The following is a 27,019-nucleotide window of genomic DNA, read 5'->3' as shown; positions in this document are numbered from 1 at the left end:
TGTGGCTTCTGTGCAGTCCCACATGGGAGAATAGCAAGCTCACTAACCAGAGGAGGTGGGCGTGATATCCTCATCTAAATACTGACTGTAACACTGCTTCTCCCACAGTTGCTTTACTGTTGGAGACCACATTGACAGTATAGTGTTTGATGAAGGTCGATGGAGAGGTTCAGGTGGGTGCTTTGCAGATGCTGTTCAATGGGACATTCCCCAGGAATGCCACTGAGGAGGATTGTAACATCGCTGCGTGTTCTTTTATAGGAAAAGGACAGTCAACCCAAGAGGTCCCAAGGCATGTTGGCTGCCAAAACTTTGGTTGAACCAAGGGGTATAGATACCATTGCCCCTGAGATGGACCCCAATAGTACAGAACCGGTGGAGCTGGTGGTTCATCTGAAGTCGATCTGCATCTTTTTGTTGGAGAAGGCTCAACGTCTGGTGATGGAGGCACAGGCATCTCAGTGACTTCATCGTTGGATGATGGAAGGCTCTCAGTAGGCCTCGTAGTAAGAGAGGATGTTCATGCGCACACTGGTACCATGGAACCGACTTTAGAGGTGAACCCCCCCCCAACACGCAACCTTGTGCTTTGACTTCATCTTCTTTTTTGGTAATGGTTCTGAGGCGCTGCAAGGAACCAATGGTTGCCTTGGCATCGAAAGTACTCCCAGATCCAGTGTAGACCTTAGGGCCCTGAATCCATTGAGGGAGTGTGGGCCCTCTTCTCCAGTTCCAAGGCCATCTGACTGGGTGGGTCTTTCTCCAGATCCCCCAAAGCTTTCTCCCATAGGAAGGCATTTAGGAGTGAAGACCTTTCCTGATCGGCTTTGGGTGTAAATGGCCAAAACGTTGGGGCAAGCTCCAACATCGTGGGACTCCCCTAGACAAGTTAGGCATTGGTCACGATCATCAGACTAGGAAATAACACAACAGAGAAATGAAAGGGGGGAGTTGATTTTCTTCCCTTCGTAAAGCCTCCACCGCTACTGTACCCTTCTTCTTTTTTTAGGTTCTCACTGAAGATCTAATGAAGATCAAATGCTGTTAGGAAAACATGGGCTGAGGTAGGTAGAAAAAGCCGAGTAGGAAAGCATCCTTTCACAACAGCAGCGAAGAGAGGACTAAGGGAGGAGCATTCTCCAAAGAGAGGATTGAGGGAGAAGCACTCTCTCTGCCTTCATCATGTGCCGGTTTGGGAGGGGGAAATACCGGTTTACGTGAGGGAGGGGAGTACTCTGAATCTTCTGAAAAGAGCTAGGAAGGTTTGAAAACATTTCTCCCAGCTGCCCTGTGCAAGCGTGGTTCTCATGTGGGACTGCACAGAAGCAACGACAATGAACGTGTCAATTCTTCAGTTAAAGGCAATCTAATTTTTCTACAACCATCTTTTCTGTACTTTTTTACTATGTACAAATTACTTTAATGCTATGTTGAAACAGGGAACTTTAAATAGAATAAATTCTATCAGCTGAGACATAAAGAACACGTTATTAAATATACACAAAATCAATTATGAAAGGTTGCTGCCTCAGATTTTTCATGAATTTACTTGAGTACAGCCTCAAACAATACATTTGAAAATAAAATAAAATAATGAGGTATAAGATAAATAAAACAGTTTATTCTCAGCTACCAAACATGAAGTGAGCGTAATATCATTTGCTTATTTAAGGCAACTTGTTATTAAAAAAATTACCTGATAAGGTAGTTCGTCATGGTTTGTGGGTGCCGAATGAGGTGTATGACTCACTAGTATGACTTGTTGAGAGTTTGAACTGCTTTGTCCGGTGAGACTAGAATCCGTGAGTAAAGCAGGGAACTGCTGACCCTGCCAAAAGGAAAACATTAATGAATTGTTTTTAAAGGGGGAAAGGCTAATTCAGCACATATAGTCTCTAAGGAATCCTTCCTAGGGCAGTTCCCTTTAATAGAGGCTAGGTTGTATGTATTCCCCATTGATAGGTTTATTTTCCAGAAGCCTTTGCCTCTTTAGTCTAACACTAACAAAACATGCTACTGATCTATACAATGGTTTTGTCTTAGTGTCACAAAGATGGAAAGAGGGCCCATTTCCATTCTGAGTAAATTATTCCAGCCCCTTACCTTAATTTTGAATACCATATATCTAAAACATCTTCTACAGGGCTTGTCTATCCAGCCAATTCCTTACAATTCTTGTTGAACAGCTCTTATAGCTAGGAATTACTGGCATACATTTAATCTGTGTACCCATTGACACTGGTTTTGTAAAGTACATATTTAGTAACATCCAATAGGAAATATTTTGAGAGTAGATAACAGCTCAGATATTGTGTAACTTGTTGCCTTACTCCAGGAAGGTTTTTTTTTTAAGACAGGCTGATTCTCTAATGCTTGCAACAGCAGAAGCATTGCAAAGTTAACAGAACTAAAAATCACTGGCGAATAATTTAGAAATGATAGCCAAAACAAATTCAATTAATGTGTTTTATAGTACATTATACACAACTGCTGCATGGGCTTTAGAGACTATAAGAGACATAATCTTAAGCATGTATGTGGCTGTCAAGTCCCAACTGATTCATAGCAACCCCAGCAATGGGCTTTTAAGACAAGTGAGAAGCAGAGGTGGTTTGCCATTGCCTTCCTCCACAGAGTCTTCCTTGATGGTCGTCCATCCAAGTACTGACTCTGCTTAGTTTCTAAGATCTGACTTCACATCCCAAGACATAATCCCCAGACATATAATTTATGGAAAAGCTTCCTTTCAAAGTCTTGTCTTCAGGCCTGCCTTCTTCTAGTTTTACAATAATTATTCACAATTATTAGGAACAGGACAGAAACATTTTTCTGGCAAAGGATACCAACCTGTGATGTGATATTAAGTGTTACTGCGTCAAGGCCAGCAGACAACATACTTTGAGTATCAGCCAAAGTCAGGGTAACACTGCCATCTCCTCCAACTCCTGGTGACGACATTACTAAATTCTGAGCTGGCTGAGACATGGGAGGCGTTGAAGAAAGATTCCCATTTGATGCATTAAGCTCTGTAAAAAACATGACATTATAAAAACTTAGATTATCTTAGTGGTTGAAAGAAGAACAAAATTCCTAGCTCCCCTAATTATTATTTTTATTGATAGAGTCAATAGATATTTTGTACACAATGGGTACAAATCAAATATATTGCCTAAACTATGTGAAAGTTTCCATTTTGCCCACTTTTTTTTAAAAAAGAAAAGCCTTCTTCACTATTTAAGGAACTCTTAATAAGCATGTACACCAGCCTACATTTTCCTCTGTATGTGCTACATTCCTATTAATAACTACAACGGAGATTTGTAGAATAGTGATCAACTGGGATAAGAGCAAATATGAGAAGAATAAATAACAAAACTATTTTCCTGTGAGACCAGTATTTTAATATAAAAGCTTGTTCTGATTAGTATAATTATAACAAATATTCATAATGAAATACTTGAGTGAAATTATTAAATCCCCACCTGAAGTACTGTTCAATGCTGGGCTCTGAGACAGGAGTTGATCATTACTTATGGTCAACGTAGCACCCGCTGACTGGTTAGTGATAGTTGGTGTTGTCAGTCTTAGGTTCCCATTCAGCTCACTACCTCCAGAGGAACTGTGTTGAATAAGATCTTGGCCTAAATGGAAAAAATGGAATCTATGACCTGCTGAAGATCAGTACTTATTTCTGCATTTCACCAATTTAATATTTTATAAAGATAAATAGTGAAAACGGGATTAAATAGCTGCATCCAGGGTTTGATCCACCCAGTTTTTCCGTTGGTGAAAAGGGGAGGAGGACGTCCCTTTTGACCACTAAAATGATTATGCTTGGAATCATAGGACTTGCATGGACAAATCCAATGTGGGATGGTGGCTACAGTAAAGACGGGAAGATAAGATTGAATGAAATAGCTTGGTGGATCCAATCCCTACTGAGTGACAACAATTTTTTTAAAAATATTTTGCCATTGAATAATGGCAAAAACCCACACTTAAAGTCATAATAAAACAGCCACTAAGGGAGGAAGAATTACAGGCTAAGGAATACAAACACTGGATTCCACCTGGACAATGTAAAAAGTATTTGGAATTCTCTTCAACATATGAAAGGAAGAATGAAGATTAAACATTTAGAAGTTCTGTAGCAGAAGACCCATTTCAGCCAAAGGTAGATAACTTGGCATGCTAAGGCAGAAGAAGAGGAGGAGGAGAAGAATTGTTGGTTTTTATATGCTGACTTTCTCTACCACTTAAGGGAGACTGGCTTACAATCACCTTCCCTTCCCCTCCCCACAACAGACACCCTGTGAGGAAGGTGAGGCTGAGAGAGCTCTAACAGAGCTGTAACTTGCCCAAGGTCATCCAGCTGGCTTTGTGTGTAGGAGTGGGGAATCAAACCCGGTTCTCCAGATCAGACTCCACCGCTCCAAATCACCACTCTTAACCACTACACCACACTGGCTCTTCCCATAAAGTTCTCTCTTGGGGAGAAGAGTCTGAGGAGAGATTCCAGAAGCAGTCTGGATTACAGACAGCAGACAACATACTCTGAACCAATACTTCAACAATAAGGAAGGCAATTCTAATATCAATCTGCCATTCTTTGGCAATACAAAGAAAGTTAAGCATAGGTTCTACAACATTCAGATTGCTCAAATCGAAATACTCTAATTATTATAAATATGATGGGTGGAATTCAGAGGTAATACAAGCTCAAGATCCAATATGAAATAAGTCCACACACAAAACTGGAATTGTGTGTGTAGTTTTCACTGCACATGTGTCAGTGCCAAGCACACAAGAAACCGCAGATGAAATTGTTGACAGTATTAGAGTAAAAAAAAAATGCCTATATGCACGAAGAAATTTATTTTATATTTTTGTGGCAAGCAGTTTTTGCACCAGTAGCAGAGAAGTCCTGCAGCAAATCACATAGAACAAAGCTCTAGTTTAGGTCATGAATCTATTTTACACGAATAGAGTCCTTTCTCTGGATCCTGGATTTATGTAATTCTGGGTTGCATTGTGTTATATTTTAAATCATTTTATTTTAACATTCTGTATTCTTTTTAAGAATAGTACAATCATCGTTTTACTCTGCTAATATAAAATGAGAAAATGTTTGCCTGTTTGGCTGCATCACTAAAAAAATTACACGAAGAAAAAGGAGACATGTCTATCCCCACTGCTTTCTAAGCAAACTTCAGAAACAAAGAGCGATGGTTTTTTTCTTGTAGATTTTCATTTCACCAACAGCTACAATTCGCAGAGGGATAAGTCTTCCACTTTTAGCAGACTAATAATGAAATGTCGTTGTACTTGCCAGAGATGGTGAGGGTAATTTCTTGAGGGCTTCCTGATGAATTTGTAGTGGTGGAACTAGAAGCATGAGCTAAAACATGACTCAGACTTGAATTATTTATTGTCAGGGTAATCTCATGTTGACCATTTGACGTTGATACCATACCCTGCGATGTCATAACCTGAGCGAGATCCTGCGAACCTAAACGTAATAAAGCATGAAAAATGCAATCGCTAAATTAGGTATTTGTTAATATGTAATACTGTTATGATCCTTGTGATGTGCTAAGGGCAGGGTGTGGAGCAATCCTAGGATGGCAGCCCATCAATCACAGTGGCAGTATAGCGCCTGGGAAGTCTGTCCGAAGTGGGAAATCACAACGCTTGCATAAGCTGGGAAGCAAATGATCATGCTCCCACTGCTCTCCTGGTTCATAAAGAATGCTACAGACACAAAAAGCTTTTAAGAATGATAAATGAAACATTTTGTGAGGAGCCAGTGGCTGTAAAATAACTAAAGAAACACAGATCTTTAATCTCCTCTTGCCTCTGTAACTTCAAATGCACTGGGCTATGACTACCCTAGGATGGAGAGACCTTGATGGCTCCCAGCATTACTGCCTTCAAACAGGAAGCTGATGCTGCCACCGCCAGGTGTGACTGCATGTGGAATACTCTTAATGAAGACCCTAATCTTTACATTTTAGAAGAACTCTGCATTCACTCTTTGTGTGTGTGTGTGTGTAAAGTGCAGTCAAGTCGCAGCCAACTTATGGCGTCCCCTTTTGAGGTTTTCAAGGCAAGAGACTAACAGAGGTGGTTTGCCAGTGCCTTCCTCTGCACAGCAATCCCGGTCTTCCTTGGTGGTCTCCCATCCAAATACTAACCAGGGTTGACCCTGCTTAGCTTCTGAGATCTGACGAGATCAGGCTAGCCTGGGCCATCCAGGTCAGGGCCATTCACTCTTTACATAAATTTAAATACGAAGGCAAACAAACATACAAAAAAATACCAAAATATTCCTTAACTTTGAGAGAAATCAGTAGGCCTGATTTCAATTTAATTTATTTATTACAATATGCATACCCCATATTTCCTCATTGGCTAACAAATCCAAGTTTAAAATGCTATTTTGCTGGGACAACAGCACTTAGCTATGTGAGTGTGCACACTGCCAGCGTGTCCTTTGGGCCCTCGGCCGCTACACATGTCATCATGCCAGCGACCCACAGTCTGAATGAAGGTAGCACCAGCATGCTAACACTGCATGTGTCACATCTCTGCACATGCAACAAGCCACTTTAAACAAGATTCTGGGAGCGTACAAAGTCTGTTCTGCTAGGATAACATTTAAAGCAGCCCATAATCTAAACAAGCAGTTATTTATCCAGTCATGATTTTGCAGAACATTCAGGGCATGATGGACACCTGGAATTTTATATTGCTTATCATGCCTACCAGTCCAAGCAAGTGGGTCCAACCCTTATGCCGAGGGAAGCACATGCATTTTCCTTATAGTATATTTACTTCATTGTATTTGTTCAATTTTTCAAAATTCAAATTACTACGTACAAAATAATACTTAGCAGACATGAACAAAATAATTCATAAAATTTAAATAAAAAGCCTGACGAGTTTATGGACTACCGGAAAAAGAAACCCTTCCAAAGGAAAGAATGGGTTTTCTTAGTTAACAATTACCAGCAGTGCTAGCAGTCAACATGGATTCTTGCTCAGAGATAGATCCTATTGTCATAGTTGCTGAAGAAGTAACAGTGGGCTGTAGGGATAAGCTCGACAAAGGCTGTATTACCACATTTGTTGGCACTGAACTGTCTGCTGCCTGGAGGGATGTGTTCTGAGTGGCTAAACTGGGATCCCCCGTTAGCTGCTGGGTTAGTACACTGCCCTGTTGTAGTGTCTGCTGTAAAAGACTGGGATCAATCTGAAAGGCAAACATTGATAGGTATGAATGTAGGACATTTCCCCATAAAATTAAAAAATTGGCTGGAAAAAGGGGTGTCCCCCCCACAAGCTTGATACTTTTAAAATATTATGATATACTAATACTAACCATGGTACCCAGCACTTAACTAGTGCGGACATCAGTCAATAAGATATGCATTGGGGAAAAATTTGTGCCTACTACTGAAATACTGCATAGGTTTCATGTTTATGATACCCGCTTGTAGCCAACAAAGAAGTTATTGCATTCAGCCACAAAAACCAAGTTACAGGAAGTAATTTGAATTTGAGAGGTTCCAATTTTCTTTAGATTTAAGATACCACTTGGGAAAACAGGGTTACACTTACCTGTAACTGTTGCTCATCAAGTGGTCTCTTGTGCAGTCACACATGGGTACTGTGCATACACAGGTCTACTGGTAACATTGGGACTATTGACTGTGTGTTATTATTCTGTGCGCAATGGGCTTCACTTTTGATTACCCCTATTTTGAGAAAGGATCAACTTGCTTTTGAGCCAAAAGTAGTCTCTTTTCTGCTAGCTGATATTTGTCAAGAAACTACTAGATCTGTAACTAAGTTCACCTACTGTAATATTATTAAAGAGCCCTCCAGCTCAGAATTAATTAATAATGTATGTTTTATAGTTTGGTCTAATAACATTGTGTATTTTATAATTAATTAATTTCAATCTTATTGTACAGTTCAAGATCTCTGGTTGAAGGAGCTTTGTTAATAAAGTAAACCACAGGCCTACTGCGGAGAGGTTTTCAAACCTCAAAAAATGCCTAAGGGTACTCCGTCCCACTCCGTCACGATGTTTCCCTCCTTTTCCAGCGTGATAAAGGGGGGGGGTCAGAGCTCCCTCCTCTCAGTTTCTCTCTGCTGCTGCCAAAGTGAGGTAAAGTCATCAGGTCTAAATAAAGAGCTCACAGCAGGGGGGTTGCGTGACTGCACAGGTGACCACTCGATGGACAACAGTTACTAGAAAGTGCAACCCTGTTTTCATCATTATGGTACCTGTGCAGTCCCACATGAGAGAATGGTGAGTTGTCTTACAGTTTTAGGGTGAGCTCTCAGTTGGATAGAGACTGTAGAACTGCTCTTCTCACCACCATGTCTCTCATGACATGTCACGGTTGTCCTATGTGGGGGATTTTTGACCCCAATTTTTTGAAGACAGCTCTTTGCAACATTTCCAACAGAGAACAGTCTATAGAGCCAGATTTGAGGTAGAACTGTCGGCAGTTTGGTACTGGTAAAGAATGTTGGGACTTCTAATAACAAGCTTCTCTCAGCAGTGGCAGAAAGAATTGAGGGAAGGGAACTCTGCCCCCTCCTTATCACACTGGAAAAGGTGGGTAACATCATGGGAGAAGGGGACAGAGAGCTTCAGCAGCCTCTCCACGGTAGAGGCATCCTGCTAAATGGAGCTTCTGCATGAAATGCTGAAGAGTTACTATTAGAGTTACGCATGGCTATTTTGTGTTTGGCTGTTTCTCCTTTTCGTAGTTGTTGTTGGCTGTTCCAACCATTTCGTAGTTGTGCCCACCACCCTGTGTCATTATTCAAAAGGTGCCCGAAGGCTCAAAAGGGTTGGGGACCCCTGTTCTAGATTAACAGCTCCTACACTATGTTTTCTGGTAAAAGGATGGAACTGAGAGTTTCACTTGCCCAATCCAAAAGGGCTAAGGAAAGGCGAAGACAAAGAGTTTAAAAAATTGTCAAGAAAAACAATGATCCCTAGCCAGAGCCCACTAGGTAATGGCAGGACAAGCCCTTGCCAGATCTTGACCAGATCTGTTTCAGTCATTGTAAATATGTGCACACACACAAACTCATGTCTATGGTAGCATGAGTAACAGTGTCATCCTCAAGCAATTACACCCTTCTAAGCCCACTCATGTCAATGGATTTAGAAAGGAATCTCTGAGCAGGATGGAACTTTAAATTCTTAACCTGAACATACTTCTGTATTATGTAAGGAAAGATAAATGGCAGGGGCAGGAGAAACTGCAACACAGAAAATGTTTTGGAACAACAAGGTTCATAATGAACAGAACTAATGATGCCTGCATAGTCTCTCAAGCCTCTACATAATCTATCAAAAAGCAAGTTTTATTCACATTTTGTTTTGTGATATTACACAGTAGAGCTATAACCTATAACAAGAACCTTTATCAATAAACAGGAAGACTTGAGAGAGGAACACAGTAACTGATCTGTGCAGAACTCATTCCACAATATTTTTGGAAGGATAATAAATATTAACCCACCTGTAATGTAATGTTGTTAATGCTGGTAGGATCTATTCCAGAAATCTGAACATTTGGTCCAACCAAGTTAGCAGCAAGCTGTAACTGTATTCCTTCAAGGGTTGCCAAACTACCATCTGTCAGGGACACAGTTAAATCGCCGCCGGCTATCGAAGAAAACAATATTTAAGATTTTGTTAGTATATTCTTTCCCCCCTCCCCAGACAAAAATACTAATAGAGATACACCTTGCATGGCACAAAATACACAATTCTCACACAATGAAAAGTAAATGAGATAACAGTTTATTGTATTAGTGGCCAATAATGTCTCAAAAAGATGTAGGGCATCAACAAAACTAAGCAATTAGTATCACATGAAAAAAGGTGCCCACAAAACATGTGCATATGACCTATTTTCCCCTTAGAAACTGCCAAGGAAGGAAATGTATCATCTTGCTAGGCAGAAGAATTCTTCTACTGAAATAGTCCTACAATTAAGAAGCTCTTCCTGATCCTCTTCCTGTATCTATAGCCCTGCAGTTCCAAACTCACTACCTTATCCCATTTTTGGCTGACAGGCTGAACAATCGCTCTCGCTTCCTACATCACTTGTGGCAGAAACCAGAGGTTGAAATCTCTGTAAACTAAACCCCAAATTTAAAATAAACACAACCATTTTTACCTGACATAGAAGCAGGAAGTATAGCCTGACCCACAAGACCTTGCTGAAGCAAATTTTGGTCAAATTGCCCTGTCAGTACAGAGTTATTCATAATGAAAACATTGGGATCCGTTGAGGAGGAATTAAGAAGGTTTACTGGCTGGAGCCCCTCAGTGGATGGACGAGGCACGGGTTTCCTGGCCTTCTTGGCCTCTGGTTTAAAGTGACACTGTATGTGGGTCTTCCTACGTCCGGAAGTTCGAAACCTTAGGTCACAGTGAGGACATTTAAAGGGCTTCGCTCCTGTATGCAGGCGCATGTGCACTTTGAGACTTCCTTTTGTAGAAAATGAATTGCTGCACACATGGCAGCTAAAGAGCTTTTGTCCTGAAGATTAAAAAAAAAAACATGACAGAAGGAAAACATCTCTTTACGCTTTAGGATTTCATCTGAACATATGGATTTCGTAATTTCTTTCTACAGAGGACATGTTTAGACAAGGCTTTACCATACAGTTATTCACGGGGAGCGTTCAGGAGTTGGCAACAGGTTCTCAAGTGTCTCTAGTCTCCAACTTGCCAACTTTATTGTGCACAAAGTGAACAAATAACCTGACAGATTTGAAAGCAGGAGCTCTTCGACCATGTGGGATATTATCTCTTTAATAGCACAATATGGTGCTGTTATTTAATTGATTTAATCTGAAGGAGAACAACAGAACAGTCTATGACTAACACTCTATAAGACAGTCTGTATAGGGTAGTGGCTAAGAGAGTGAGCTGTATATAAGGAACAACCCAGTTCAAACAGTGCTGTGCTGAATTTTCAATTTGTTTCCCAGATATACTGCTTTAGGTAAGGAAAGACAGAACTTGCTAAGTGTAAAACATTCTCCTGTGTTCGGGATGTGTATTTTTATGTACATCTGATTAAAAGTAATGAACTGCTGTGGGACCATTTGCAATCTTTAAATGCACATTTCTTTCAAAGGGGTGCACCCTTAGGAGAACCAACCTAGTTGTCTCAGCAATGGTCATGCCTTCCCTTTCTCCCTAATACTTGCTCCCTTGTGAACAATTTCACCTTTCAACAAAAGGTGTAAAAAAACTCTCAAAAGTGAGGAAGCTAAAATGCTAGTGTACCTCAGCACTAGATTTGAACCTTGCCATGAAATCACAGTGTTAAGCAAAGCAGACTCTCAGACTCAGCCTCCCTTCTGCAATAATATATACCGTATATACTCGCGTATAAGCCGAGTTTTTCAGCCCAAAAAAAGGGCTGAAAAAGCCGGCCTCGGCTTATACGCGGGTCAAGACGGTAGAGGAGGGAGGAGGGAGGGGGAACTTACCACTGCCGCTGCCATCGCCGCCGGGCGCGCCCGGCTCCCCCCGGCCAGGAGCGCCCTGGAAGGGCCTCCTGTGGCCGCGGGAAGGCCGCGCCTCCGCCGCCGCCGGGCACACCCGGCTCCCCCCGGCCAGGAGCGCCCTGGAAGGGCCTCCTGTGGCCGTGGGAAGGCCGCGCCTCCGCCGCCGCCGGGCGCACCCGGCTCCCCCCGGCTAGGAGCGCCCTGGAAGGGCCTCTTGTGGCCGCGGGAAGGCCGCGCCTCCGCCGGGCGAAACCGGCTCCCCCCAGCCAGGAGCGCCCTGGAGGGGCCTCCTGTGGCCGCGGGAAGGCCGCGCCTCCGCCGACCGCACCCGGCTCCCCCTGGCAACAGCGCCCTGGAGGGGCCTCCTGTGGCCGTGGGAAGGCCGCACCTCTGCCGCCGCCGGGCGCACCTGGCTCCCCTTAGCCAGGAGCGCCTGCCGCCACAGCCTTCGCCGGGCCTGGAGCAGCCTGCGGGGCCTCCTGGGCTGCGGGGGGGGGGGGGGGCGCCGCGCCTGCCTGGGCACCTGGAAAAGGTAAGCCTGCTGGGGGGGAGGGGTTATAAGCCGACCCTCGGCTTATACACGGGTGCCTAATTTTTCCCCATTTTTGGGGAGAAATTAGGCACCTCGGCTTATACGCGGGTCGGCTTATACACGGGTATATACGGTACCTGCAACGTGAGGATAATGCTAACCTATGGTTTCTTAGATTATGTATGTAAAGCACTATCAACTTTCTCAGGTTCTAAGGCTATAATAATAATAATAATTATTATTATTATTAGTGGGTGAAGTGTCAGACTTGAACTGGAGAGGAGAGCAAGATTCACTTCTCAGCTCAGCCATGTAACCCATTTGGTAACCCTTGACCAGTTATTGGCTCTTAGCCTAACTTACTCTCATAGGACTGCGGTGAGGTGTCTATATCCACTTCTGACACCAATTTCCCTGATTGGTGGGCACCCATCTTAGCTAAGCTATTCACCCAGGTAAAATCAACAGGGGTTATCCCCACAGGGTGGAAATTAAGTATTGTAGTCCTGGTGTTTAAAAGGGGGAGCAAAGGAGACCTTCAGAACTATCGTCCAATAAGCCTGGTGGACATAGCTGCCAAACTGTATAGTAAATTCCTGCTATGTAAGTTGGAGGTTTGGGAGGCTTCTAATCATGTTATTCATCCTGAGCAAGCAGGCTTTAGAAAAGGGCAATGTACTATTCATCACTGTCAAATTCTTTACCAACTAGCCTCTCAAAGTATCAAGGGCCTGACTAAATCTTTGTATATGGTCTTTGTAGATCTGACAGCTGCCTTTGACTCTATTGATGAAGAACGCCTTTGGATGAAGTTGGCTAGCACAAACATAAAAACCTATCATTTCTGCTACAGGAACGACACACTAACATCTTTGAAAAAATTAAGGTGGTTACCTCAGGTTCTTTAATGGAAGAAATCCCAATTACCAGAGAAGTAAAGCAGGGATGTTTAATTTATATCTGTTTAATTTATATCTAAAAGTTCTTATCCGGCCCGCAAACCAGCCGAGGCACCCACCCACCTCACCCCCGCTCCCAATCTAGGCTGGCGAGGCATGGCCCGGCCCGACCAAGTGACATTTATGTCATAGCCGGCCCTGGTAAGCAATGAGTTCAACATCCCTGCCTTAAATATTAACTATGCCAAGACCCAAGTGGTGTTCTTTAGGAAAAGGCCTCACATGTTTAAGTGGACCATACATGTAGCCTTGGAGAAAGCAAAGCAACACCACCACCAATCTACACCACAGGCAATGTTTTAACATGATGATGCAAAATGATGCTGTCTAGTTAGCCTGCCATAACAAGATCTTGCATCACTACTCCATATCGGATGACAGGGTGTCCCTATGGCTGGTACCACCATTTGTGATCAGGTGTTTAAGTGCGATGCTGCATTAGACAGGCAATCAATCTCCCAGTCCAAATTTTTCCCATGGTTTAAACTGTTGAAAAGGGATCATGACAGAGCCTTGTATCTGGTCAGTATCTCCTTCCACAATCTCAGAATAGCTTTCACTTCAATTCAGCTCCAAACTATGCCAACTGCTTTGCTAGCTGGACGTTACTCCCAAACACCATGGGCCTCTCATCTATGCATTTGTGAAGCCACAGTTCCAGAGGACCTCTTGCACTACATTTTATTCTGTCCTCTTTATACAGAGCCCAGAATTAAATTTCTTACAGCACTTTTACACGACTTAAATCTCCTTTCAGATTCAGAGAAGCTGCTCTTTCTCCTCTCAGATGTCAATCCATTTGTTTCCTATAGAGTGTCACTCTTTGCCTTAGCAGCCAAGAAAATCCGGGCTAAAGCGGTATCTAATGAGGGCAATGTTTTTTATTCGATTTGCATCTTTGGGTCAGACTGTTTTAATGTTATCATTTATGACTTGGTTGTGACAAATTGTAATGGCCTTCAGCCGCAGACAATGAATTTTATCGTATCATATATACACTAGTGGGGGGGAAAATTATTCATGGGCAAAAAATAATCTAGGGCAAGATCCAGCCCAAGGTAAACACAGAAGCTGAGAATAATGCTCATGAATGTATTTGGCTGTACTACTCAAAGATTTATCCATATCTCCCCCTGCCTGCCAATTACCACCACTTCTTTAAATAATATTATCAAGGAGAAAAGACTACAAATGTTATTTTAATGGATAAAAATACTAAAGTTATTTTCCATAGTACTTAATTAAAAACTGAAACAATCATAACAAAATATAAAGAACATTCCTCCCCCACCACTAGTGATTAGCTGACAGAATTGGAAGAACTCAGGATACTACTTACCTGTGTGTGTTTTTACATGGCAATCCAGAGTAGATTTTACAGTAAAACTCTTTCCACATTCATCACATTTATATGGCTTTTCGCCAGTATGGATACGAAGATGCCTATTCAAAAATATTTTTTTCTTTAGTTACTATATGCTTAGACAAATTGAATCAATCAAACATGCCACTTTCAACGTCTAATAAATCACATTTCAATAAAAATGTAATCAAATTGATTTTAAATTCTTGGCCTTTTTTTGTTTAAAACCAACTTGACTGGAATAGGTTTTTTTTAATGAAATGTGATTTATTAAGTAAATCAAAACACCACATTTGGAAATACTCTTGGCTTTCCAGGGATGTTTTTCAACTTTATAATAGTAATAGCTTAATAAATAGTTAAATCTTAATGAACCCCTACACACAGAATTACACCTACACAACTTAGCTATCATTATTTTAGGAGACAGAAAGAAAGAGACAAGGAGAGTCACAAACAAGGCTTCTTAGATTCAGGTTATTCTAGAGTCATTCCATTCAGGTCTTAAAGAACCACAAATTTTACTAGCCCAAAATGCTCTTTCTCCAGTTCTGTGTGTATTAAAATCAATAGCTTTTGGGAGTGGGTGAGATAGATTAAAATCCAAAATGCCTGGGCACAGGACCAAACAAGTCTGAGCTTTTGCACGGATATAAGTAAGTGATCCACATTTGATAAACTTCCATATAATAGACACTATCCAGAAAGTTCCTTGACATTTTGGTTTGAACTAAATGAGGGAGGGGGATCTCTTCACCTCTACAGTCAGGACTGCCCTTCCTAGGATGGCAGAGAGAAATCTAGTCCTATGGCTAATGTGCTAGAATTTCCCAAATTTAACTCTGCACAGCTGCATATGCCATATGCAGGACAGCACAGAGATCACAAAGAAGAATCTTTGTGTCATTTGTAAACTGCTTTTGCAACCTCTCTGAGTTTCAAAAGCAGCTTCCAACATGAGGCCCCTCTTTGATAGAAAGCAACTCAAATGGTCCACTGAGTTAATTATGGAGTCTTCCAAATTGTGACTAATGTGAGTAAAAATGAGCTATCAACAACATGCTTCAAATGGATTATTATTTTTGTATGGCACACCTGCTTACCTTACTAAGTCACTAGGTTTTTTAAAGCTTTTTGGGCAAAAAGTACAACCATTGGCATATTTTGGCTCGGCTTCCATTTCTGCCTGTTTGTCCTTGATTTCACTAATTCTGTCTTTTTCTGCAGCTGATTGGACAAGAACTTTTTCAGAAACAGTTGCACTTTCTTGAGGTCTAATTTTCGCAAGTTCGGCTGTTTCCTCCTCTGTGAAAGTGATGACACCGGGCCGAGATTTTCTAGAACCAGTTCTTTCAGAGTTTTCATCATCTTCTTCTGGCCATTTAAACAAAGAAGAAATAACACTTGTTAGAACTTCAAACAAAACCTCAAACATGAATGAAACATCAGACTGGTTATTAATAAGCATTTAACTACAAAGCACAAATATTTCTAAACTGGACTGTATGGCTCCTCAATCTTGACATGTTCCCTACCAACCTGCATGTTATACCAATTTCCTATCAAGGTTGTCTTCTAATAAAGATAAAAGCATTCAATATCCCAAAGAATATTGAACCAAGTTGGCTGCTAAGATCTACCTGTAAAAAGTTGCTCACCTCCTGCTCCTGCTTCTCCGCCTGCTGCTGCTGTCGAAGACACAGTTTGATGCTTTTTCATGTGTTTTTTGCAGTGAACTGTGGTTCTAAAACTTTCGTCACAAAATGGGCACTTATACGGTTTCATGCTCATGTGGGTAGCCATGTGTCTGGTAAGGCTACCATTGGTAGTGAAAGAGGTATTGCAAATGCTGCAACTGAATGCTTTAACTCCTGAAATAAGAAACATGACCAAAACCAAATCACAGACTTTTAGGTTGCCTAGTGACTATAAACACAAAAGAGATTTGCAAGACTAACATGGCAAACCTAAGCAGAGTTATACTGCACTATATCCATTAAAGTACATTCACTAGTCTTGTTCACATCTTACAGTGAACACACATACATGCTTCAGGCATGCGTGTATATCTTTTTGAAATTTCCTTTCCCTAGATTTAACAGCCACTGGCTATTTATCTATCATTTCACACTTTAAAAAAAGGGGAAATGAAATTTAATTTTTCCTTGACACTATAAAGAGAAAAGTTGCCACATCTCTCATGCAATTGTGTGTATATCTGTTTATAAGAAAAAACCAACAAGCGCTCACTTTGCAAATGAAATCAGGGACAAGTGCCTAGATAAATGCATTTGTATGCCACGTTCAAGTGTAGATGTACTGAATGCAACATAAGAATTACTCAACTTGCATGCTAAAAAAAAATCAAGTGTTCACTATACACAGATTATGTGTGCATTCATTGTAACTTGTGACAGTGCTACTGGTACAGAGCAATCCTATGCAGCATTATTTCAGTTGAAGCCCACTGAAATCAGTAATTGAATTTCATATGCACCGAAATCTGCATACAATATCACAGCAACACTCTTGTTTACAATGTAATTCCTACAAATGCGGTGAAAGCCACTAGGTTAGATGACGTCTGAGAGAGATTACACTAATTCGTAAATGATAGTTCTATCAACAACTATTACCACAATACGTAAATTACATTTAGAGGCAGTATACATCTGAGTACCAGATGCTGGGAACAGCTATATCTAATGTGCAGAGGCTTTTAGCTGTCCACTGCTGAAAACAGAAGAACAGAGTAGGAGAACCTTGTTCCAATACTGAAACAGAATTGTCATGTTCAAGTGACCAGATTTAGGAGACAAGGTGTAACAAGTTAAAATGGTTCTGCAAAGAAACTGAGTATCACACAACACATTATCACCTGTATGAGTCTTTTCGTGAGATTTAAGAACTCCAGAAGAAACAAATCCTCGGCCACACAGTTGACATTTATATGGCTTCTCACCGGTGTGTGAGCGTACATGCTGCTTCAGATGGCTGGATTTTTTAAAACCCTTGTTACAATACTCACACCTGTGAAAATGAATGTTTGCTTTGAATAAAATGGACAGGTCTGATCATCAGTAGTACATAATACAAAATCTTGTCACTATTTCTTGTTTAATTAAAACAATGGTTGACATTAGCAGAGGGAACTGTAGTTCTTGAATTTACAGCAGCTTTAATGTTACCCATGCTGCAGTACTGCAGTCAAAAGCTCTGCTCACGACCTGAGTTCGATCCGAACGGAAGTCAGTTTCAGGTAGCCGGCTCAAGGTTGACTCAGCCTTCCATCCTTCTGAGGTCGGTGAAATGAGTACCCAGCTTGCTGGGGGTAAAGGGAAGATGACTGGGGAAGGCACTGGCAAACCACCTTGCAAACAAAGTTTGCCTTGGAAACGTCGGGATGTGATGTCACCCCATGGGTCAGGAATGACCCGGTGCTTGCACAGGGGACCTTTACCTTTACCGGAATTTTAGGATTTTGATGCTAAATGTTCCGTTTTCACAAATTTGGGGACTGCCATCTTTGTAATATAGGAAAAAACAATAATGGTTTTGATAGCAACTATATAGCCAGGAGTATGAAGAATAGAATTTTTTTTTTTAAATAGATAACTTTGTTAGGCCAGCTTCCCCCCCACTTATATACACACACTCTGGGGCAATCTAGAGCGGGTGGTGACAAATTTCAGGCTATCAATTCCAAATTTTCTCATTCACACCTGTACTCACCATAACTTTCATCAGAAAAAGGCAGGGCAGCACCTGCAAAAAAGGGACTGACTTTTGCCTGCCTCCTGCACTACCCACAACAGGGGCTTCAACAATGATGATTACACTCTTCTCTCCATCCTCTGACTACATCCAACCTAGTGCTAAAGAGTTTTCTGAGGTTAGCATACCAACACCTGTTAATAAAATCTATATATTTCAACAAGAATTAGAAAATTAGATGATGGGTTACTGATCCACTTCAAATTAATAATTAGGTTATTAGAACCAGCCCTTATTGAGGAACAATGTGGTTCATCCATGTAAGAAAGTTTGCTGCCTTACACTTCCCAAGTATTCAGCGTTCTTGCACTCAGAACAAGAAAAAGAAAGAACAGCCTGATTATCTTGGCCTCCTATTACCCTTGAGGTAAACTATACTTCAGCCTCTGCTAAAATGTGAGGGATCTTTTCCTTTCAGCAGCTACACACAAAAGCCAAGTGTGAATTTTCACAGACCTGTAGGAACGCTTGCTTTGATCCTCATTATCTTCCAGAAACTGGGGACGCTGAGTATGCAGCTCAAGTTCCTGTGCCTGATCTTGTATCAGACGGGTAGTCTGGAATTCAAATAATAAACTTAAGAAAATAAGAAGAGTGCTGCTGGATCAGACCAGTGGTCCATCTAGTCCTCAGGCAGCTGTCCTGGAGGGCCAATGAACAGGGTATTTTACAGGCATTGAAGGAATCAATCCTCCTAAATACGTAAGAAAGGATGCAAAACAAGTGGGTTCATGCAGCAACTTATAACATTTTTAGAGTTGGGAAAAAATAGCTATTTATCCTATTGATCCTCAAAAACAAAGGAATTCTCATCATTGTTCAGTAAAGCCAGCGTGGCGTAGTAATTAAGAGCAACGGACTCTAATCTGGAGAACCGGGTTTGATTCCCCACTCCTCCACAGGAGCAGCGGACTCAAATCAGGTGAACTGGCTTTGTTTCCCCACTCCTCCACATGAAGCCTGCTGGGTGACCTTGGGCTAGTCACAGTACTCTTAGAACTCTCTCAGCCACACCTACCTCACAAGGTCGGACCAGAAACAATGGGTTGAAATTAAATCAAAAGAGTTTCCGTCTAGACATTAGGAAGAATCTTCTAACAGTTAGAGCGGTTCCTCAGTGGAACAGGCTTCCTTGCGAGGTGGTAAGCTCTCCTTCCCTGGAGGTTTTTAAGAAGAGGTTAGATGGCCATCTGTCAGCAATGCTGATTCTATAACCTTAAACAGATGATGAGAGGGAACGCATCTTAGTCATCTTCTGGGCATGTAGTGGGGGTCACTGGGCGTGGAGATAGTTGTGAATTTCCTGCATTGTGGAGGGGGTTGGACTAGAAGACCCTGGTGGTCCCTTCCAACTCTATGATTCTATTCTATGATTGTGCAGAGGGGAAGGGAAGGCAGTTGTAAGCTGCTTTGAGACTCCTTAAAAGGTAGAGAAAAGCGGGGTATAAAAACCAACCAAATCCACACTGACAGTAACTGCAGCACTGTGCCTCAAAGACTGAGCTGTGAACCAGAAACCCCTTCTCAAGAAAGTGGTCTCTTAATGCAGTTTCTTGTTTTAGTCCAACTATGGTTCAGGTTGAGGCCTAGCAAAGATGGAAGTTCCTTTTACTGAAACTCAGCAAGTTGTTCATATTGCAGAGACTTAGATAAGGGGATGAGAACCCAGGAGCAGTTCACACCACTAAGTGTAATCATCTCCAAGGACAACTGGGGCTGGGAGGGAACATTTCAACTAATTAACACCTGAGATCATCTAGTGGGAGAGACGCCTTGTTGAGGGTGCTGGGCACAGCTGCAGAGCGTCCGGTCACACCGGCAAATTCCTCTGACCCCTAGGTCATATGGCCAGCAGAAGGTTTCGTAGGTCAAGTGACATAATTGACCATACATTTGATTGATTAACCAGAATCAGGCCAACGCAGGTATTTTGAGCATAAAGCTTAGATCTTTTTTCTAGTTTTGTTCTTGCTTGTTGCACGGCCCTTGCTCTCTGCTTGGTTCTGAGCTGAGGATCAGGTACATACCCTGTGCCTCATGTCTTGTCTTGCTGGTGGGCCAGAAACTGTTATTTTTATCCTCACTGTTCACTAATCTTTTATTCTTATTCTTGCACAATTTTAATAAATCACTTTTAATTATATTTTGTGGTGTCTTTGAATTCAGAAGGCTTCAATCGGAATCCAATACTTTGGCCTTGACTACCAAGTTAATCGTGTTCTGAAACGCGCCTTGTAAGCCTCCTACCTAGCAAGGGTGATTTTCTTGATTTTAGTCCCAAGAGGTCAGAGGCTTGTCCTTGATCTCTGGCTGGCTGGGTAATGAAAGGGACGGGTGACAGGCTACCTGCTGAGGTGTGAGGAGTCACACTTCAGCTGTTTTGTAATTCATTTGGTTAACTGTTCCCATCCTGGGAGGGTCTTGGATAAGACACTCTCGACACGCCTATGGTCAGATCTTGCCTCTGATGTCTACCATGAACTCAGCCAGTGGTTTTAGGAAAGCTATCATCTCTCCTCACCACCACCACACTCCATCCACAACACAGGCATAATACAAAAACCTATAAGAAGAAGAGTTGGTTTTTATATGCCGACTTTCTCTACCACTTAAGGGAGACTCAAACCGGCTTACAATCACCTTCCCTTCCCCTACCCACAATAGACACCCTGTGAGGTAGGTGGGGCTGAGAGAGCTCTAAGAGAAAGAGCCTTGGCTACTTACCGTGAAGGCATCTTCTGCTCAGAGGGACGAAGGGCATCTTCAAGATGGGTGTTTCCTCCTCTTAGCTCGGGAGGCAGGATTAAATATTTAAATTTTCCTTGGCTTCTGAGGGTAAACGCCCCCTATAGCCAGTTAAATACTTTCCAAGCCTTATAAGATTAGTGGAGAAATGCTGACAGATAAGTTAAACAACATTCTATTGTCACCAGTACCCCTCTGGTGTTTGTAAGTAACAAGAAGTAGAAAACAGCTATCCTAACAAACTACCAGTTTGTGTAGCTGAATGTGAAACCGTTATGAACTGTCATGAAACTTAAAACTCAAACATGTGATGGACGTCTGGGAGGGCAAGATGCCCTTCGTCCCTCTGAGCAGAAGAAGCCTTCACGGTAAGTAGCCAAGGCTCTTTCTCGGCTCAGAGGGACAAAGGGCATCTTCAAGATGGGACATACCAGAGCAGTTCCCGCCCAGGGAGGGTTAGACGTCCTTTAATATACTTTGAACTCATCTGCCGAAAGCTGCTTCTGCGGACGAGTAAACATTTAATTTGTAATGTCTTACGAATGTAGACACGGACGACCATGTGGCCGCCTTGCAGATTTCGTCTATGGGTGCCTGTCTGTCGAAAGCAGTTGAAGTGGCCATGCTTCTAACGGAATGGGAAGTTATGCCTCCAGGTATAGGCAATTTACTTTCTGTGTAAGCCGTTTTAATGCATAGTGAGAAAGCGCGGCTGATAGAAGCCCTGGACATTGGTTTACCCTTTTTTGGTTGTGAAATGTTTATAAACAGTGACTGAAGATCTAATGCTTTCTGTTCTGGGTATGTAGACATGCAATGCCCTACGCAGGTCTAATGAATGCCACGACTTCTCTATAGGTGTCTTTGGATTGGGGCAGAATGATGGTAGGACTATGTCCTGACCTCTATGAAATTTTGTGTTACACTTGGGTATAAATGAATGGTCATGTCTCAAAATCACCTTGTCCTTGTGAAATATGATGAGATCAGGGAGAGTTGATAGTGCTCCTATCTCCAAAACTCTGCGAGCAGATGTTATGGCTGTTAGAAAGAGAACTTTCATTCTCAACCATTTTAAGCTCACCTTTGTCAGTAGCTCAAAAGGCGGCTTTGTGAGTGCAGTTAGCACAGTATGCAGGCTCCATGTGGGGAATCTATGTTTAACCTGTGGAGAGATTTGAGATATGCCCTTAAGGAATGATGTTATGTGAGGATGTTTTGTAACTCTATAGCCTGCTACTTGTGGTACAATAGTGGCTATGGCTGCTAGTTGTCTTTTTAGCATCGAGATAGCCAAACCCATTTTGTGACCTTCCTGAAGAAAGGACAGAATGCCTATTGTGTGAGCTTTTATGGGATTGACTTTCTTACGTCTGCACCATCTAGTGAATGCCTTCCAAGTTGAATTATAGATTCTCGGTGTTGAAGGTCTCCGCGCCACCTGAATGGTGTTGATGTCTTCAGTGTAACCTAGCTTGTACAATCTCCTGCGTTCAATTCCCAAACGGTCATTTTGTACCATCCTGGATCGGGATGGCAAACTGGGCCCTGAATGAGAAGGTCTTGCCTTACTGGTAACCTCCAGGTCCTGTTGTTGGACAGCTGTATCAGTGTAGGAAACCATGGCCGTCTGGGCCAATGCGGAGCTATTAGGAGCACATGCGCCTTCAGTGATTGTATCCTTCTCAGTACTCTTGGAATGAGTGGGAGTGGCGGGAATGCATATAACAGGCCCTTGGGCCAGGGCACCGTCAGTGCGTCCGTCTGTTCGGCTCCTACCTGTGTGTACCTGGAGTAGTACCTTGGAATCTGATGGTTCGCTTTGGTGGCAAATAGGTCTACTATTGGTGTCCCGAATTTTTGTGTGATGCTGCGGAATATATCTGGGTGAAGTGCCCATTCTGCCTCGTGGAGGGTCTCCCTGCTGAGCCAATCTGCTTGTATATTTGTGATTCCCTGTATGTGTTCCGCAGAGAGAGATGTTAGATTGACCTCTGCCCACTGTAGGATCGATAGTGCTTCCTTGTGCAGTGTTGATGATCTGGATCCCCCTTGCTTGTTTAAATGTGCCTTTGCGGCCACATTGTCTGTTCTAATTAATATGTCTTTTCCCTGGACTAGTTGTTTGAAACTCTGCAGGGCTTTGAATATTGCTCTGATTTCTAGTAATTTATGTTTATGTGTAATTTTTATGTGTAATTTTTGTTCCTGGGGGGTCCAGGTGCCCTGTACTATGTGTTCGTGAAATGTCGCTCCCCACCCTGTCGTGCAAGCATCTGTGTACAGTTGTTCTGGAACGGGATATATGAATCTGAGACCCTTTGACAGGTTGCGTTGGTTTGTCCACCATATCAGGCTGTTTTTGGCTACCTTGGAAAGGAGGACATTTTTGTCTCTTTTCTTTTGTATGTCTCCTTGGTACAGCCTGAGTAGCAACTGCAGGGGCCTCACATGGAGGAGCGCCCACTGAATAGTTGGTATGCACGCTACCATGTGTCCCTGTAATTTGGCGAGGGACATTAGCTTGCACGACTGGGAGGCATAGGCTTTCCTTGCTAGTGTGGAAATGAGTATGATTTTTTCCTCTGTGAGGAAGAGTTTGTTTTGCTGTGTGTCTATTTCCACCCCTAGGTGTGTCAATCTCTGAGAGGGATTCAGTTTGCTCTTTTTGTAATTTATTACAAATCCATGTGTTGTCAGTGTGTCTAAGACCAGTTTTGTATGATGTAGGCTCTGTTGGATTGAATCCGGACATACCAGTATGTCGTCGAGATAAGGATATATCCTTATCCCTTTTTTGCGCAAGTTTGCCACCAGGGTGATTAGGACTTCGGTAAATACCCTCAGGGCTGATGTTAGCCCGAATGTGAGGGCCCTGAACTGGTAGTGTAGGCCCTGGTATAGGAACCTCAGAAAGCGTCGATGATGTGGGTACATGAGTATATGTAAATATGCCTCTGTTAGATCTATGGAGGTTAGGAAGTCCATAGGTCGTAGTGCCTCCGTGACTGACTTTAGTGTCTCCATTCTGAGGGATAAATCTGTTCAGGAACTTCAGGTCTAGGATGGCTCTCCATCCTCCATCTCTCTTGGGAACTGTATAGAACACTGAATAGACTCCCAATGAGCGTTCCAATAGAGGCACTATCTCTATCGCATTGATGTCTAACAGGTGTTGGATCGCTGTTGAGGTTCTGAGAAGCTTGTCCTTGTTTTTGGATGCTGGTGATGTCATTAGTCTGTTTGGAGGTATGCGTGAAAACTCTATCTTGTAACCTTGTGTTATTGTGTCCATCACCCACTGGTCCGGTTGGGAGGAAGACCATTGTGGGTGAAACAGTGTGAGCCTTCCTCCCACATGCTGCGTGGTGGCGTCACTGTTTTGGTTGTCTGTTGGGTTTATTCTCTTTGTCCCCCTGAAAATTTGAGAATTTTGACCCTCTGCTGAATATTCCCCCTCTCCTAAAGGAACCACGGCTCTGATTCCATTGGTTCCTACGGTGATCTGGTCTATACCTTTGTAGTGTATGGTAGCATCGAAAGGTGGATGTATTTGAGGAATTTTTGTGATCTTTGTTCAAGTACTTGGGCAAGGCTTTTTTCTTGTCTTTTGTTTCCACCAATATGGTGTCCAATTTATCTCCAAATAAGCATTTCCCTTGATAGGGATAACCCATTAACACTGATTTACAGCGGTGCTCCACCTGCCAAGGGCGGAGCCAAGGTGCTCTCCTAGCAGCTGCTGTGGTAGCCATGGATCTAGCCGCATATGTCATTGTGTCCAATGTTGAATCAGCCAGGAAGGATACCGCTCTTAAGAGACGAAATACCCCTTCACATGCCTGTTTTTCCTCTTGGGGAATGAGCTGTGTCAATTTTCTGGCCCAGATAATTGCTGCTCTGGAAACCAGTGCTGAGGTCACTGAGGCTCTGATTGCCAAGGCAGAGGCCTCATGGGATTTTTTACAGGCCAGCTCTGCCTTTCTGTCAGCTTGATCTCTGATCAAGGCTTGCCCCTCCTCTGTAACTATATCTGATGTGTGCAGTGCAGTGACTGGTGCTTCCACCGGAGGGACTTTGAGTATTTCTGAGGCGGTTTGATCTAGATTGTAAAACTTCTTTGAGTGTATAGGCCATTGCTTGGAAGCCATGGGCTTCTCCCATTCTGACTTCATGAGGGACAAAAAATACTTAGTCACTGGTACTACTTTGTCTGGTGTATCATGCATGTGGAAAAACTCTTGATCCTTTTTTTGGCTTGAGAGTTTGGAGTTTCAGAGTCATCTGAGAGATCAAGAGCAGCTAGAGTTTTGGAAAGTAATAGAGGAAATTCCTCTGTATTAAAAACTCTGGATTGTTTAGGCTGCTCCACAATATCTTCCCCATCGGAGCTGAACTCCCCTTCTTCTCTCTCATATTTGTCCCCTGCAGAGGACACAGAATGATCCCCCTCCTCTCCCTGCGCAGTCTGCTGCCCAGAACTGTCCTTTAGTGTCGCTTTGGTTGGCCATCTACCATCCCCATAAGAGGTGCTGGCCTCATTATTATTAGGTGCCTGGTTAACCCGGCCTCCCATGTAGGGATAAATTTGGGTTTGTTGAATTCCCTGCATTTGCTGGGAGTACAAAGGAGCGGGAGGGAGGGGTTGAACCGCTCTTAAGACTTCTGTAAAGGAGTCCTTTATAATTGAGGAGAGTTCTGCCCTCAAAAGAGCTAGCCCGCCGTCCTGCAAGGGGGGAGAGGAGGTCCTACCGGTAGCCGGTGTCTCAGGTGAGACTTCTGGTTCGTGAAAAAAGTGCAAGCCACCCACGGACGAAGCTCCATGAGGCAAATGCGAGCCGCCAGCCTCTTGTGCTTGCCTTTGCAGAAGTTGCGCGGGAGGAGTGGCCGCCGCCGCTGTAATCCCTGCGCCAGTCACTGGGGCAGTGTGGGCTAAAGGCGAGCCGCCAGCCTCCTTGGTGCGCCCCAGGAAAAACTTGCTGGAGGGAGCGACTGACGCCGCTGTGTTCTCCGGGCCGCTTGCCGTTGCGAGCTTTTGTCCGCCTCGCGACGGCAGGGCTGTAGAGCGGGCGGCAACGATGAGGCGTTTTGCGCGCTTGTTGCCGGCCGAGACGGCCCTCTCGCACTTGCCTCCGTTGTTTGAATTCCCTTTTCTTTTAGGTTTAGCCCCCGAGTCAACATGTTGACTGGTAGAGGGCATAATAGCCTCGGATGGCTGCGGCATAGCCGTCAAGAGGCTTGGATCCAGATCGGCTGAGGCGATGAAGTTATCGTCCTGCCGGTCAGCCATTTTGTTTTGGCAGGAAGGATCCTATTAGTTATGAGGCTATCCCTCCTATTCCCTCATGATAGAATAGGAGATAGAATAGTAGAAAATAGATAAATTCTTTAGATAAGAAGGTAAGTTATATAAGAAGGTATAGTAGTTAAAGCTCGGAATTTCTAATTCTAATAGCTGAGAGCTGCAAAAGGCTGCTCTCCCGATCAAGGCAGGAAATAGAACTGGCTATAGGGGGCGTTTACCCTCAGAAGCCAAGGAAAATTTAAATATTTAATCCTGCCTCCCGAGCTAAGAGGAAAAGGAAACACCCATCTTGAAGATGGCCTTTGTCCCTCTGAGCCGAGAACTGTAACTTGCCCAAGGTCACCCAGCTAACTTCGTGTGTAGGAGTGGGGAAACAAATCCAGTTCACCAGATTAGCCTCCACTCATGTGGAGGAGTGGGGAATCAAACCCGGTTCTCTAGATCAGAGTCCACCACTCCAAACCACCGCTCTTAACCACTATACCACGCTAGTCACTTATAATGTTCAAAAGCATTTTCCACATAAGGAGAGCTCTACAAATAAATATACTTTGAAAAATAATGAAATATATAAATATGAAGGAACTACTCTAATATCGCCAAAGTCCTAGGACCAGCAGATATATGACACTCACCATTGGCATGCATTCTTTCTGTGGCAAATGCTCCTTGCTCTGGTTGTAACATCTAGAGCTGTACATGGATTATACATGGACCCATACAAGGATTATGCAGAGTCGCCTACCTCCCCAACTTCCCGGTGGACGCATAATGATGGTTGTCCA

General features: G+C 42.9%; 1 protein-coding gene across 1 annotated transcript in view; it reads right to left on the bottom strand.

Annotated features, from left to right (window-relative positions):
- Positions 1-27,019, bottom strand: part of ZNF236 (zinc finger protein 236) — a 77,263-nt gene that overhangs the window by 11,927 nt on the left and 38,317 nt on the right. Inside the window, exons 18-28 of the mRNA XM_056854951.1 lie at positions 18,641-18,741; positions 17,289-17,440; positions 16,069-16,281; positions 15,514-15,784; positions 14,387-14,490; positions 10,212-10,577; positions 9,549-9,694; positions 7,009-7,252; positions 5,330-5,509; positions 2,848-3,026; positions 1,697-1,828 (exon numbers count right to left, since the gene is read on the bottom strand). Coding sequence (XP_056710929.1) covers positions 1,697-1,828; positions 2,848-3,026; positions 5,330-5,509; positions 7,009-7,252; positions 9,549-9,694; positions 10,212-10,577; positions 14,387-14,490; positions 15,514-15,784; positions 16,069-16,281; positions 17,289-17,440; positions 18,641-18,741 — 2,088 coding nt within the window. The remainder of the gene's footprint in view (positions 1-1,696; positions 1,829-2,847; positions 3,027-5,329; positions 5,510-7,008; positions 7,253-9,548; positions 9,695-10,211; positions 10,578-14,386; positions 14,491-15,513; positions 15,785-16,068; positions 16,282-17,288; positions 17,441-18,640; positions 18,742-27,019) is intronic.

The sequence above is a fragment of the Euleptes europaea genome, chromosome 8 (genome assembly GCF_029931775.1).
Source record: "Euleptes europaea isolate rEulEur1 chromosome 8, rEulEur1.hap1, whole genome shotgun sequence".
Classification (NCBI taxonomy): domain Eukaryota; kingdom Metazoa; phylum Chordata; class Lepidosauria; order Squamata; family Sphaerodactylidae; genus Euleptes; species Euleptes europaea.
This window is presented reverse-complemented; position numbering and strand designations above follow the sequence as displayed.